The sequence below is a fragment of the Pseudopodoces humilis genome, chromosome 7 (assembly GCF_049639895.1).
Source record: "Pseudopodoces humilis isolate 2021_Gansu_Grassland_sample_001 chromosome 7, ASM4963989v1, whole genome shotgun sequence".
NCBI classification, from domain to species: domain Eukaryota; kingdom Metazoa; phylum Chordata; class Aves; order Passeriformes; family Paridae; genus Pseudopodoces; species Pseudopodoces humilis.
This window is the reverse complement of record NC_142206.1, coordinates 41,521,992-41,535,762: the sequence shown is the minus strand read 5'-3', so window position 1 is coordinate 41,535,762 and position 13,771 is coordinate 41,521,992. Positions and strand designations below refer to the sequence as shown.

Below are 13,771 nucleotides of genomic sequence, written 5' to 3'. Positions count from 1 at the left end.
ACTTGATGATCCTTGTGGGTCCCTTCCAACTCAGAATAATCTGTTTCTGTGTTCTGTGAACCATACAAACTGGTCAGTAGTTCAAGGTGACACAGTCCTTCATTAAGAAAACAACCCTAATCAGGGCCTGATCCAATGTCAATGGGATCAACATTAAGTCACTTACAGTGGCACCCTAAGTAATTTCTGCTTTTTGTCTTCTTCCCTCTTTACACAGACCTTCAGCCTCTAAGAAATCCCATGTTTGCGTGTATTTACACCATTCACATCTAGGGTGAAAATCTAGGCAAATCAACCATGACCATGAGCTTTTTAGAGAAGATACCATCTCTTGCCTAATCTCTTGACTTTGCACTGCTGAGTGCTCATGTCACACTGGGACCCAAGGCATAGTCAAACACTATATAAAACCTGACTATTTCTCCATTTCTCATTTGTTCTTTTTATGTTTCTTATGATGCAAGTTCCTTGCAGCCTCCATCCTCCCAGAGCTTCCTAATGGTTTCCCCACTCTACCAGAGATGTTCTTCAGATAGTACTCTGGCTACTATGTACCTCTTCAACAGCTCTACGGAAGTAATGTGATGACGTCCTCAGGGATTCAAATGAAAAGGGATAGCCCCACCTGGAGGAGACACAGCTAAATGCTCCCCAGGCATACTGTGCCACTCCTACTGGGAGGCTGAAGAGACGGCTCAGGCAAGCCGAGTGCACAATTCACACGCTCCTGGAGCAAAGCACTTCACGGACAAGCCTGCACCGCCAGGAAAAAGCATGCAATAGATGAGGCACTGCCTCCTTACCTTCACTTTTCTCCTCCTTCCTCCTTCAAAAATGTCACAGTAGATGGGCCATTTTTCTAAATAAATCACTGCAGATGACTGAAGAACACCTAGTTTCATAGGGACAGATCCCACAAAAAATGGACCTTTTTAATGCCACAAAATTAAAACCTAGAGATGCTATGGCCAGAGCATTCAGCTGACACCACTCCAGAAAGCACAAGGAGGAAAAGGAAGTGTCTTATAATTATAACATTTATTTTACAGCTTGTTATGTTTTCAGTGCAAAGCTTTCACTCTTTATGTGTTGGCAGGAAGTTTGCTAGACAGCAGCGCTCAAATGTAGAGTCATCAAGCCACCAGCTGGCCCTGAGAGTAGCTTTTTTAGATTGCATTAGTGTTGACCATGCCTTTTAGATGAAGAGATATCCCAGGGAGCACATAATAGGGCAACCAAACATGAGCAGCTCGGGGACTGTGGATGGCTCTGAAGCTCTTCACCTCTCTATTACTGGTTCCCAGTTAGTTTGGTGACAGAAAGTCACTGCCATCTAATGGCTATTTCGTGTCTCATAGGAAAGTTCATTTTTCTCAGTTCACCAGAGGCTGAAGTACAAGTAGACCCACCACTGTGTACACTGTCTGTGGTGGAGAACAGCCCAAAATCCCCATTCACAGTTGCTTTTTTGAAGGAATACCATGGAGAGTTCCTGAAGACTTGTCTCTGCAGATGCAGTCCATTTCCATCAGGAAGAAACTATTTTAGGACATCACTTAATATTTAAGGCACACAGTGTCACTGAATCACAAGGGAAGTTCAAAGACACAGGCTTTTTCATTGGTCTGAACTACCCAGAAACTGTAGATTATTTTTGAAAACACACACACACACATACATTCATTTCTCTTCTTTCCAAGATCCTTCAACTGTGCCACTTCACTGTGAGACAAAACTCAATTTGAAAATACCTACTCCACTGTGAGAAGTAAACATAGTGAAGCCAGGAAGAACCTCCAAGGAGCAAGAAATCATATTCTGCATAATGATGGCACAAGGTTACGCTTTCCAAATATTTGCCCAGGTACTGACAGCCCAATAACCATAAATTTGAATGAGGAGAACATCCTCATTCTGCTCTCAAAAGGAGGACTTTTAATTAATCTCCCCAAATGTCTTGTCCCTGACAAAGCAATTTTGTAGCCAATGAAGTTAATTCAAGAATGGATTCCCACTGTCTTCTGAGATACCTTGCCCACAGATCCTTTTTCTCCTTGCTATCTCCTCTTCATTACAAAAAAAAAGCAACCCTCAAAGCAGTAACCTTTTGTCCAACAAAGGAAAACAACAAAAAGATGTTCTGCTCAAGATTTTAAACTGTGACTACTTGTGCCAAAATCTGCAAGACAATTGACCCATTGCAACTGCTACACTGACAACCCAGAGTTCCATTGATACTAGCACTTAAACAAACTGCATGCTGTGACACACCTCCTGACTGACAGCAGGATCAACAGAAATTTATGCCAGCAATGAAGGAGTGTCAGCCAAGACATCCAGATCCTACACTGAGAGGAACACCTCTCTGGAAATGTCACATGGTAAGCTGACTTGGTACTGAGGAGACATACATTGCGAAGGGCCAACATTCACTGAGGCAGAAGAATGTCAGAGAAATGCAGCCTTCTACAGAATAAAATGTTTTGTTGAGAAAACAACAGGTAAGGAAATGGCACTGAGCAGGCTGCCCTCCTTCCTCCTCTGGTCCAGTGCCAGTAGGAATAGAAAAGAAATGCCCAAGCTTACATGTGCAAAGATGTCCAGAATCATTTAATGAAACAGACATGAACTGAAGAAAGGTCATACCTCCCCTAACGCTCCTGACACTAGACCTTCAGATATACGATGTCTTGGAGCCATGGCTACCACTGCCCTTGACATCAGTACACTGGCAGTACCACCATATGCAGGAAGAAGGCCCACACACCAGGAAAGGACCCCTAACTTAGAAGAAAGATTGAGTTTTCAATGTGGTTGAGCCATCCATGGTGAAATGAAGCAACCACTGGGAAGGACATAAAGCCCGAGCACATAAGCAGGTTCATCTCTGCCTCAGGCAGGGGCAGGAATGAAAAATAGCTGTTGCTGAGGGACAGTGATGTGTGCCATCTGGCAAGTGGGTTTCATATCTCCTAGTTGACAGGAGATCCAGGGAGAGGCAAACTAACCTCAGGACACACAGTGAATTCCCATCTACTGCTTGCCACCTAAAGGAAAGTAGTAAAACACTTCCCATCTGCTGGCCATAAAAAAGTGCTGGGAACTGAGGAACAGAGGGGCTTAGAGTATTAGCATCAAAAGTGGTTCATAAGGGACAGAAATATATAGTAAAATTGAAGATAATTCCTTGGAGCTAAGCAGGAACCTGGCTAAAAGTCACTGGGAAACCCATTTCCTTCTTAATCTGCTTTGCATTTAATTGTTTCCTAATGACTATGTCCCTGTTTGGCCCCAGTAGGCTCAGGGACTGGTGCTGCCACTGAACCTTCCCATCTCTCATGCAAGCCCATGGGTAACTGGGAGACCCCAGTTTAATGTCTCACTGGGAATTCATGGAGAACAAGTTAAGCATTATTTGCACTGGAGTAGCATCACCAGTATGCTGAGTACCAAGAGGAGATCCACAGGAAAAGGAGTTTTTCCACTCCCAGCTGCAAGCACATCACAGGCATATATGCACCTGCACCCCAGTACTGGAGACAGAGGCACAAAAACCGTATTCAGACCTTTTGGCACTATCAGCAGTCCCATGGTCACCAAATCTCACACACCCACACCCACACATACATATACACCCTGCCTCACAGTCTCTCTTCTAGGCACAGCATCTGGAAATCAGCAGCTAATTCATGCACATGCTTAAAAGAAAATTGCAAACTCAGTATATGAAAAGCAGGTTAAGCTGGCCTCATTAGAAGGACAGAGAGAGTACAGTGAAGGGCTCAGAGTACTAGAGATCTATCCAAGACAGAAGCTAGTAGAAGCAACATCTGTATAAGTATTGTTAAAACAGTTATTTGGGCAGGGCATTCACATCCTCTAGGCCCTATCCAGTGACAAATCTTAAGTACCAGCTCCCATGGGGTAACTTCTTACAAGTCATTCTGAGCTAGTACGAAAACAACAAAAAAAAGCTGGAAGGTGGTAAACACTTGGTTGCCATCCACTTAAAACTGCACTGAGATAAACAGTTTGGTGTACAATTGCCCAGATCCAAAATATCTCCTATGCCAAACTGATGCTTCACTAGCACAAGCTCTACAGGGATGTTGCTGAGGAACCCACAAGTGCTGTTCCTGCCAGGCTTAGTGGTTGCACTCTGTAACACCTGTCAACAGCAGGACTGGCCTCCACTGGTCAATGAGTTTCACCAACTCATGCTATGGCTGTGCTGGCTTCCTCCTATCTCCAAGCTCATCCCTCTTTATGCACCTGAAGGCTAGTGCTGGCCATGCTGGCATGCTGTGCTTGCCACTGGCTCTGCCACATGCAGGAGCTGCCTAATCCTGGCAGCTAGTCCTGGCTGCCAAGCAGGGAGGCCACAGCTCTGTGCAATGCTTGCAAACAGGGCCCTTTCTGGCTGCCTGGGGCATGGATTGACAAATCATCAAAACCCGCTTAACAGAGGTTAATGAAACCATGCAGATACATGGCAAACGATGAGGAATTTGCAACAGCTGCTGCAAATTCTGCCAAATGATAAGCTGTCCACAGTACTGATAACTCCACAACTTGGGTGTCGCTCAAGGAAGCTACATGCAGCCCTTTTGCAAACCAGGTTTCAAAGGTCCAGGGCAGAGATGTTGGGCAGATGGACAGTGAAGCTCCAGACTCCAACACACCTATCTCCAGTTTATGCCAGGGCATAAGTGCCACTCACTTGGGATGGGGAGCTACATTAGAACAGCTTTGCATCTTTAGACAACAGAGGATGAGAACAAGCCCAAGGAAGCCATTCTGCAAACCGTTCCAGATACACTAAGACCATATTGATGATGTGGATTTTCTGCCAGAGGAATACTGAAGCATGTTGGAGTCCAATGTCACTGAATTCTACCTTACTCAAGGCTGTTTCCAGCTTTATAGTCATTCCAGTCTGAGAATCCCTGGAGAGCACCACTCCATGCCTTATAACCAACCACACCAGTGGCCTAAATCCTACATGCACCAAGAAGAAAAAAGAGGCTAAAGACCTTACTTCAATCAAACACACTATGCAGACTGGCCTAATTTGGCACAAGCTGTACTTCCCACCCCGAAGAGGCCTTGAACTGGAGTAGCAGAGCAACTCTGGCTAACATATATCACAAACACTCAGTTAAAACCATGTGTCATTCACAGCTCAGTGAACTATAGGGCTGTAGGCTGGAATGAAAGATGCAGCAGAAGACTTGAGAGGAGCAGTAGAGGGGTGCTTGTCTTCCTTCCTACTAGAAACGTTTTTGCTATTATTGTTAATTACTGATATCAAAACACAACAGTGTGTTTTGCAATGAGATGTACACTTCTTTGCACAATTCTCATTTCCTCAGAGATCTGCAAGTCTGATTCATCTCTATTATTTTCTTTCCAAGACACTGCTTTTACTTAAATCAGTCGGCCTTTATGTTATGGCCATTACCAAACAATATGCAGAATAAGAAAGTACTGCCAGGCCACTCTCAGCAGCTGACTGCCACACAACCAGTCTGGGCAGCAGAGCCAAATGCATACACCAAGGAGTCTCTACTGGACTTAAGTGAGCAATGGATGCATATGGCTACTTTTGACAAAGGACCTTCTTCACTGGCCAACGCAAGTCCTGCATGATGCTGATCTAATATGGGGCTATTATCTAATACTGCTGTTAACAATCTGGTAGAAAGCATATTGAATTACTAAGCTGATAGCATTACAGCAACTCATCTGTGTCTTGCAGTTTCTGAGGAATGCAGTTGAGGGCTATTACCTACCTGTGACTTGAGGAACTCATACTCCTCTGATCCATATGGGACACTCCGAAGAGAGGTCAGGTAGTCATAGGTGATAACTGCCGTCTGCAAATGAAACCAGAAATGCTGAGCAAGCTCTACAGTTATCAAAACAGTAAGACTTCTGTTAAAGAGAATGCATGTATCTTAGACTTCAAAGTTCAGGCTCCACAGTGAAGCCTGAACAACAGGCTCATTAATAAATTAAATGAAAACATTTTAATTTCAATGAACACAAAAAGAAGCGCAGGGACCTCACTGATATGTCACTTTACATAAGCAAAACTTGACACTCCTATACTATCTGCTATTTGAGATGCTCAAAGCATTTTCCTAATCTCTGTACAGCACCTTGCACAGCAGACTCCCATCTTCAGTCAGCCATCTGGGGCTTCCACAATAAGGTCTGCTGCTAGTAACAGAGGCCATTCAGACTCTTTCTGTGCCACATCAGTTATCCCACTTCATAGCTCCAAACTGCCTAACCAGCTTGCTCTGGGTAGAGGCTCAGCAGGGAACAGAGTGATTGAAGACAAACTCAGATTAGCACAAGCAGCGATACTTTTGGGGATGTTCAACTGCACAAAGAACTATGGAGCCAAAGGGTCAAATATCCAATTACAAAACCAGAATATGGGATCCAGCTCAAGCCTGTTAGACATTGCCATGGACAATGGAATTATATTCTTAAGTGCCTTAATGATTTCTGAAAATAAATCTGGGGTATTTCAAAATTCCTATCACTAAAGTTCCTCTCTTTCCACAGTCAGAACATCAGTGAATGGGAGAGAAATCTACAGGTCACGTTTGGAGGGAGAGAAGGGAACATACAACTAGCCTGTCCACTAATGTGCCATTTGAACTTCAAGATCCTTGTCATGAAGAACCATTTGCATAACTCCCACTGAAAGTCAGTTTTCTTCAAATCCCCCTACTGAAGGGGTAGCATTCCATTCTGGCACCCCAGATACCAGTCCCACTTTACACCATAAACATGCCCAGGAAAGGCACAAAGTACAGTCAACACATCAGGAAAGCCAGGGAAGCAAGGAGAGCAAACCTGGTTTGAGACAAAGCCAGCAAAACTGAAAATAGGGAAAGAGTCAAAAACTCAGAAATGCATCCAAGAGTGGACCAAGATGGGAATCAGTAACAAACAGACACACTCCCTTCTTCCGGAGGTTAGGTTTCTTATGTTTCCTTTTTTCCAAATTGTAAAGTGAACACATCAAATTTTTTTTCTGGATTTTCAGGTTCTCTTGCCCCCGGTCAACTCAGGACCTGCACAGCTGCAGAGACCAATTCAGAAGAAAAATTTTTCAAAGCATCTTCACAATCTCAAAGAACAACTTTGAAGTGGAGGGAGGTTCAAATCAGTCTTGCATGAAGGCTTGAGTTGGTTCTTATTTTATCTCTGGTCCACAAGGGTAATTATCACCTCCAACTGAAAAAGAAGCAGCTAACAGATTGGCCTGTATTACAGAGGAAGAGGGAATTAATTAAGCGGTTGCTAATTACACTATAATCTTAAACACTAAATTAATATTATGATGATCCTGATAGGCAACTCTGACATTGCCAAATCCCTCCCAGTGTCTAGCTACTGCACAGAATGTTCCTTCCACATAACAAAAACAACTCATATACTCTCAAAAGAATACAGCAAATGTACAACGGCTCTGCCAGGTTTCTAATTTAGAAATACAGAATACAGAAACGCTTTGCAGCATGATGCTGCCCACGCCACTGACTTCGTTCTCATCCAAGACTAGTGCTGTCATTCATGTTACAGTGTAAGACTGAAGCTCGGAGTTAAAAAAAGATAAACAAAATCAACCAATCCGTCCCTTTACAAATGCTAGATTACTTTCACTGAGCTTGCATCCTGCCCATTGTTAAATGTCCCACTTGGTATCAATGAAAACTCAACACTGCACATACACTCTTCCACTGCTCCTAAACCTATCCTCAGATCTTACCAAGCTGTGGCACAATGTTCCCCCTGAATAGCTGTCTACCCATACATAAGAGCCAGTTCCCTAAACAGAGCATTAAAAAGAAATTTTCTGCTAGTGAGCTTCATCAAGTTTCTTATGGAGTCTGCAAAGAGCTACTGAATCAACGTGCTTAAAATACAACCAGAGTCAAATCTCTCTTATCAAACTCAAGATTAAATCTGTCCAGAGTCTCACAGTTGTACTTTAGGTTCCTTGATCCTCATGTGTTCTTTTCTTCAGGCTTCTCTTTTGTCTTATTTTGTTTGCCCCACTGTAACTTGTCTTAAAGTTTTGTGTCGGCTGCTGTTGAACTTATAAGCTTCGTTACAGTCTGCTTTTGCCTGGCTATGGTTCAATGACAGAATCAAGCATCCAATAAGAATCCAGGGCAGGACTAGATTGAAGGACAGATACTTAGGTCCATGTAGATGACACTGATATCCAATAACACTTGTTTGCTACAGAGACTTATCTCCTATTTGCAAAAATTTGCAAAAAGAATAAACCCAAAGCTGAGCTTCTTAGAAGTAAATGTCTGCTCTATTGGCTTCACCTGGTCCATGGCTAAAGAGTGACAGCAGTTCTGGCTGCCTGTCTTCAGATGAGAGCTGACTTCTGACTGTTCAACAATGAGCAGGGAAGGCAGAGGTCACTGGTGCAGCAAGACTAAAGAATCTCTCAGAAGCAACTCAAATACATGCAGTCATACATACCAAAGGAAACAGAGAATTCAGAAAGAGACAGAACATTATTTTTTGAAAGTATACACACAGATTTAAAGACATGCTGCCATCCCTTACAGAAGACTGGTAACTTGGTTTTGGGGTCACTGCTTGCAGCTATGAGTGCAGAACCCTCTAATGCATTTAAGAGCAGGACCAGTGAAGCGCTTTATAGCCAATGACTTGTGACCTCCCTGAAGGCAGAGAACATGAAAGTCAGGCATGTCTGTGATTTGCCACCAGCTAAAGCAAAGAATATTTCCTTTCCCCTACTTCCTATTCTTCAGGAAGGTAATCTCTCACCATCACTCAAAACAGACCAACTGTACAGCCTCATCACTGGAACTTCTCACTTATTTTGTCTTAAATAGTCGATTACCACAAAAACAGTAACTTAAGAAAGACTGAGAAACACTAGCCAAGCAAGCAGAACTCAAGGACACACTGGAGAACCCAAACACCCTGAATAACAGATTTTCCTCCAGCAACAAGCTGCATGCCTCCATTTCCTGTGCTTTAAAAGGGAAAGAGCTGCTCCTTGCCACCAGGCAGCACCTTACCATCAGGGACAGAGCACAAAGCTTAGCACTTGTTAAGTAAGAAGGAAAGATTACAGTTTGTATTTCTGCCTTCACCCTTTCAAAACAATCATTCATTCTTCCCAACAGTTTATGATGCTGCACGCACATGGCACCTGAGCCAACCCACAGAGCTTGTTTCTCATTGCATCTGCCCTCAGGAGCTGACTCCTTGTAAAACTCATTAACGAAGTGCTTAGAAGTCACAGAAAATGCAGATAGACAGCTGCTTACCACTGGGGGTCTATAAATGATGGAGATTGTGGCCTGAAGTGACAGATGTATAATGCAAGTGAGGTACAGGGAGACTGATACCCCCTCCAGTGTCTCTGCTCTCCATGTTCCTGGCTGCTCATGGATTCATCAGTGAACTTCGTCAAGGAAAAGCAGCAGTCTCCAATCCCAGTTTTCTGAGAAATATCAGTGATGCCAGGCAGCTACAGCATTCATTTTACACATCTGGAAACCATATCCAATCTCAGAAGTATGTAATCACCCATCCTCACTTTACTCTTGCTTTGAGAATGATCCACAGAACACCAGTCCTTCTCTCCTGAAATCTCATACCAAGGGTCATAAGGAAATGGTTACCCTAATTTATCAATACAACCAGGATACTTACAACAGAATGTGAAAATGGCACATGCAGAGAGGAGGGTTTGAACTAAGTCACTCTTAAAAGGCAGCAGGACACTGCACCTGGGCGACTGACCTTGAAGGGTAGCTGATGAAAATGTGGGCCCAAAGTGAGACCTTGCTCTGAAGGTCCGACCCTATCCAGGGAAACAGAGACAGCTCTCTGAAGTGCAGTATCTTCATTTTTCTCTTTCCAAAATGTGCAAACAACAGCTGTATTCCTTACATGCTTTCACCTCCTTTCTCCTCATGTATCAAAAACTTTAAGAGCTCCCCACAGACATTCGCACTTCCTAAGCCAGCTGCCAACTGAAAATGCAGACAGGGAATGGAGAAAACCCCAAGTTTTTGTGAACTTCAATTCCCTTATCCATCTAGCAATCTTCCTGCACACTGCTGCGATAGAACTTACTGTGGCAATGGCTCGGCCCACACGAACAACTCCAAAGTCATTAGGATCCAGGAACTTGTTTCCATACAGATAGATGCCAGAAGCAGCCGCTGTCAGTGAGGCAAATTTCAAGGCCCTTAGTGCCATGACTGATGAACCCTGCCAAGACATAAAACAGCAACTGTAACATCTGATCAGGACTTAGTGATCTGATGCCTACAGCCCCAGAGGACCTGACAATCCAAGTTTTAATTGCTCCTTTCCTAATGACACATTGCTAGCACTGCCCTCAGCCAAGAGCTCAAGCAATCACCCAGCAACTGAGGGCAAGTTGCTCATTGCTATTCCTAACTCAACAGTGTCTACTGGCCACAAATCCAGAAGCAACTCACAGCTAGACCTTGCATATGTGCAACAAAACATTTGCTCAGGATCCCAAAGGCTTTTCAAGGAGATAGATACAACAGGTGGACAGACAGAAGGAAGCCTGAGATCACCAAAAGTCAATTCTGATCCTATCAACAGGCACTTCAACACAAATTTTTGAAGATATCACAGCATAGGCAGATTTTAAGGGGACAACAGAAGATATAAAAAAACAGGGCTTAGAAAGAGCTCTTGCAACATCAAGAACACCCAAAGCATGTTAGAAACTCTGCCAGGCTAGTTCTTAAAGTTCCACATTGATGAAGAGTGGTCTGGGAAAAGGCAATGCACCCCAGGAGGTTGTATGCCACTCCAGCAGTCTGTGCCAGACAACCACAGGGGATGGGAGAACTGATCAGAGTGACCAAGAGAGACTGGTTTTCTCATTGTTACCATCGCATTCAAGTGTCAGACAGGGAATGTACTGGAAGAACAGTCTTGTGCAGGAATCTACAGCCTATTCCTAGCTCTGTCACAGGCCCAATACAGGCCTGGGGTGAGACACTTCTCAATCACTTTTTTTTCTGTGAGACAAGGGTGGGGAATGAACACATCTCGCACACTAAGCACTTAGGATCACTACATTCATTGATTGAGGTATGTAAAGTAGCATAAACATGTAACTCATTACATGTTAATACATATATTTTCCATTTCTTTATGTCACTGTAGAGGATTCAGATATGAAAAAAAATAATGAGTTAGGTACATTTTTCTTTCCTTTCCCTATGGCTGGTATTGGATAGAAGGTATGATTGACCATTCCTTCTGCTTCTACCACAAATCAAAAGGTATTGTCACTTCACTGCAAGCTCTCAAGGGCACCCTCGAGACAGTTCAGGCTCTTACCCCATCAAGGTGGAGCCTACCAATCCTCCCATCCCAGACTTGACTGAGAAACTTGCCTACTTCTCATTGTGAAGTTTCAGCAGGGTCAGTCTGCTTGTGCCTTTTCTCTCAGAAGCCTTGTAATCAAAAAACACATGCAGTGACACAGGTCAAGTCTTTCAAAAACAGTTCACAAGAACACAATCAGCAAAGCAAGCTAATATAACACAAGAGACCTTTGTACATGAAACTTAGCTAAACTTTATTATTTCCTTTTATTTCCTTACAAACCCTAGGTAACTGTGAGGCAGAAAAGCTGAGACATATTCCGTCAGTGCCTGTCACAGCTGCCTGCAGCAACCCAGCTCTTTCTCCTGTCAGAATGGGTAGCGGGCTGACCAGGACTCCTTTGAATCTATGATCAAACTCAACAGAAAATAAAACTGGGCTCTTGACTGCAGCCAAATGCACACACACTTCACAAAAAAAAAGTCGCCCTCCTTCTCCTGCCTCACTGTAATTCCAGAAATTTTGGGGTTTCTTCCAACAGGACCAATCTTTTTTGTACAGAGATCTCTTGTATCCTCTGTCACCTTCTAAAGTCACTTTTTTGCAGTGTTTTAATTAAATCATTTGTGCTCCTTGTACATTTCCGTAAAATTTCATTCATTGAAAAGTGAAAGGTGCAGTGACATTTTCTTAACAGAAAATATGCCTCTCTTTTTCATTATTTTTTCCTTCAGTTTCTCAATTACTAAAAGAACATTTTATTGAAAGCAGAATGCAGGTCCATCTGTTCTTGCATCTTATTCCTACCTGAAGCTATAATCTGCAGTTTGTTACATCACATCTATTGCCATACCCGCCAGCTGTACGTCATGAATAGAAGACGGGAACTTTAGGCAGCAAATAAAACAGGCAGCAAGCTGAATTCTTCAGCAAGAAAGTTCCTACTTTCATGCTTAACATGTTGCAGCAATAAAAAGGGAATAATTAAAACCCCTCCAATATAAGGTACAGAAATAGAATTGTCTGAAGTAAATCGTATTTCAATGTTTTGCATAAGGTATAGAGAAGTCTTTTCCATGTAAATGAGCCATTACGACACCCCTAGGGATATCTTAAGGGCCCTGTCAGCTGTCAAACAAGCCTTGGGATGTCACAGCCTCTCGATATTAAGCCCTGCGTTGACAGATGACCTCCAGCTCTATTTTCACCTAAGTGAGGTGGCTCTTTTGACTTTTACACAACTTGGCACACCTAAGCGTCCCTCGCGTTACAGCTAGGCGTCTCCTGTTCCCACCAGGGGCAGCCGGGACGGTGCCGGTTCCCTGTCGGAGCCCCGAAGGTGACCCCACCGCCACCTGCCCAGGCTCGGCGAGCGGCGGCGACCGCTGACCGCCCCGAGGACAGTGAGGATCCAGGGCCCGAGTCCGCCGCCTCGCCCGAGATCCGCCCATGAAGGACACAAGGGGCCGGCGCCGCCTGCTCTCGGTTCTGCTTCAGGCCAGGCCGGGGCTCCCAGAGCAGCGTCCGCGCCCCGCGCCGCTCCCGCCTCCACGAGCAGCCCCGGCCGCGCCGAGCCCTGCAACAACCGGGTCCCCGCCGCCGGGGCCGCAGCTGCGGGCGGCACTCGCTGCCTGGGCCCGGAGTCGCCGTGGCGGCCGTGAGGGTGGGAAGGCCCGGGCGCTCCGGCGGCGCTCGGAGCGGCACTTACCGACCGCCTCGCCGGCACTTCAACTCACGCGCGCCCCTCGCCGCTCCCCCCCTTCACCTCGCACACGGTACGGCCCTGGCTCGCACGGCACGCCGGGAAATGTAGTCTTCCGTCGCGGCTGCTCGGAGGGGCGGGGGAGCGGTGGGACTGCAAGGGGCGGCCCGTGGACGAGCCCACAGGGGACTAGTGGGGGGAGGTCGGGGGAAATGGAACGCTGGACCTCGACGGCTCCGGGGCTGCGCTGATGCCTTTCTGCGGGGAAGTGAGCAGCTCGCACCCCGGATTAAAGGCTTCCTACCTCCCTTCGGTAATTGCAGGGTAAACGCAGTCCCACTTTGTCAGTGGGGGTCTCAGAAAACCCATCTTCTGCGCTCTTAAAAAAAAATTCATACTTAAATTAAATTTCACATCCTATTTCACCCAATCAACTAGGTTGGAAAAGACCTTTAGGATCACTGAATCCTGTCTATGACCTAACATTACCTTGTCCATTAGGCCACAGTACTAAGTGTCACATACAGTCTTTTCTTAAACACCGCCAGGGATAGTGATTCCACCACCTCCCCATTCAGCCCATTCCAATATTTAATCATTCTATTCCAATGTTTAATCACCCTTTCTGTGAAGAACTTCCTCATGTCCAACTTAAACCTCCCCTTCCACAGC

General features: G+C 44.9%; 1 protein-coding gene across 1 annotated transcript in view; it reads right to left on the bottom strand.

The window, feature by feature from the left end:
- Window positions 1-13,179, bottom strand: part of ADCK1 (aarF domain containing kinase 1) — a 73,906-nt gene extending 60,727 nt beyond the window's left edge. Inside the window, exons 1-3 of the mRNA XM_014249711.2 lie at window positions 13,106-13,179; window positions 10,156-10,293; window positions 5,793-5,876 (exon numbers count right to left, since the gene is read on the bottom strand). Of these exons, the coding sequence (XP_014105186.1) occupies window positions 5,793-5,876; window positions 10,156-10,281 (210 nt within the window). The 5' untranslated portion in view covers window positions 10,282-10,293; window positions 13,106-13,179. The remainder of the gene's footprint in view (window positions 1-5,792; window positions 5,877-10,155; window positions 10,294-13,105) is intronic.
- Window positions 13,180-13,771: the final 592 nt, after the last annotated feature.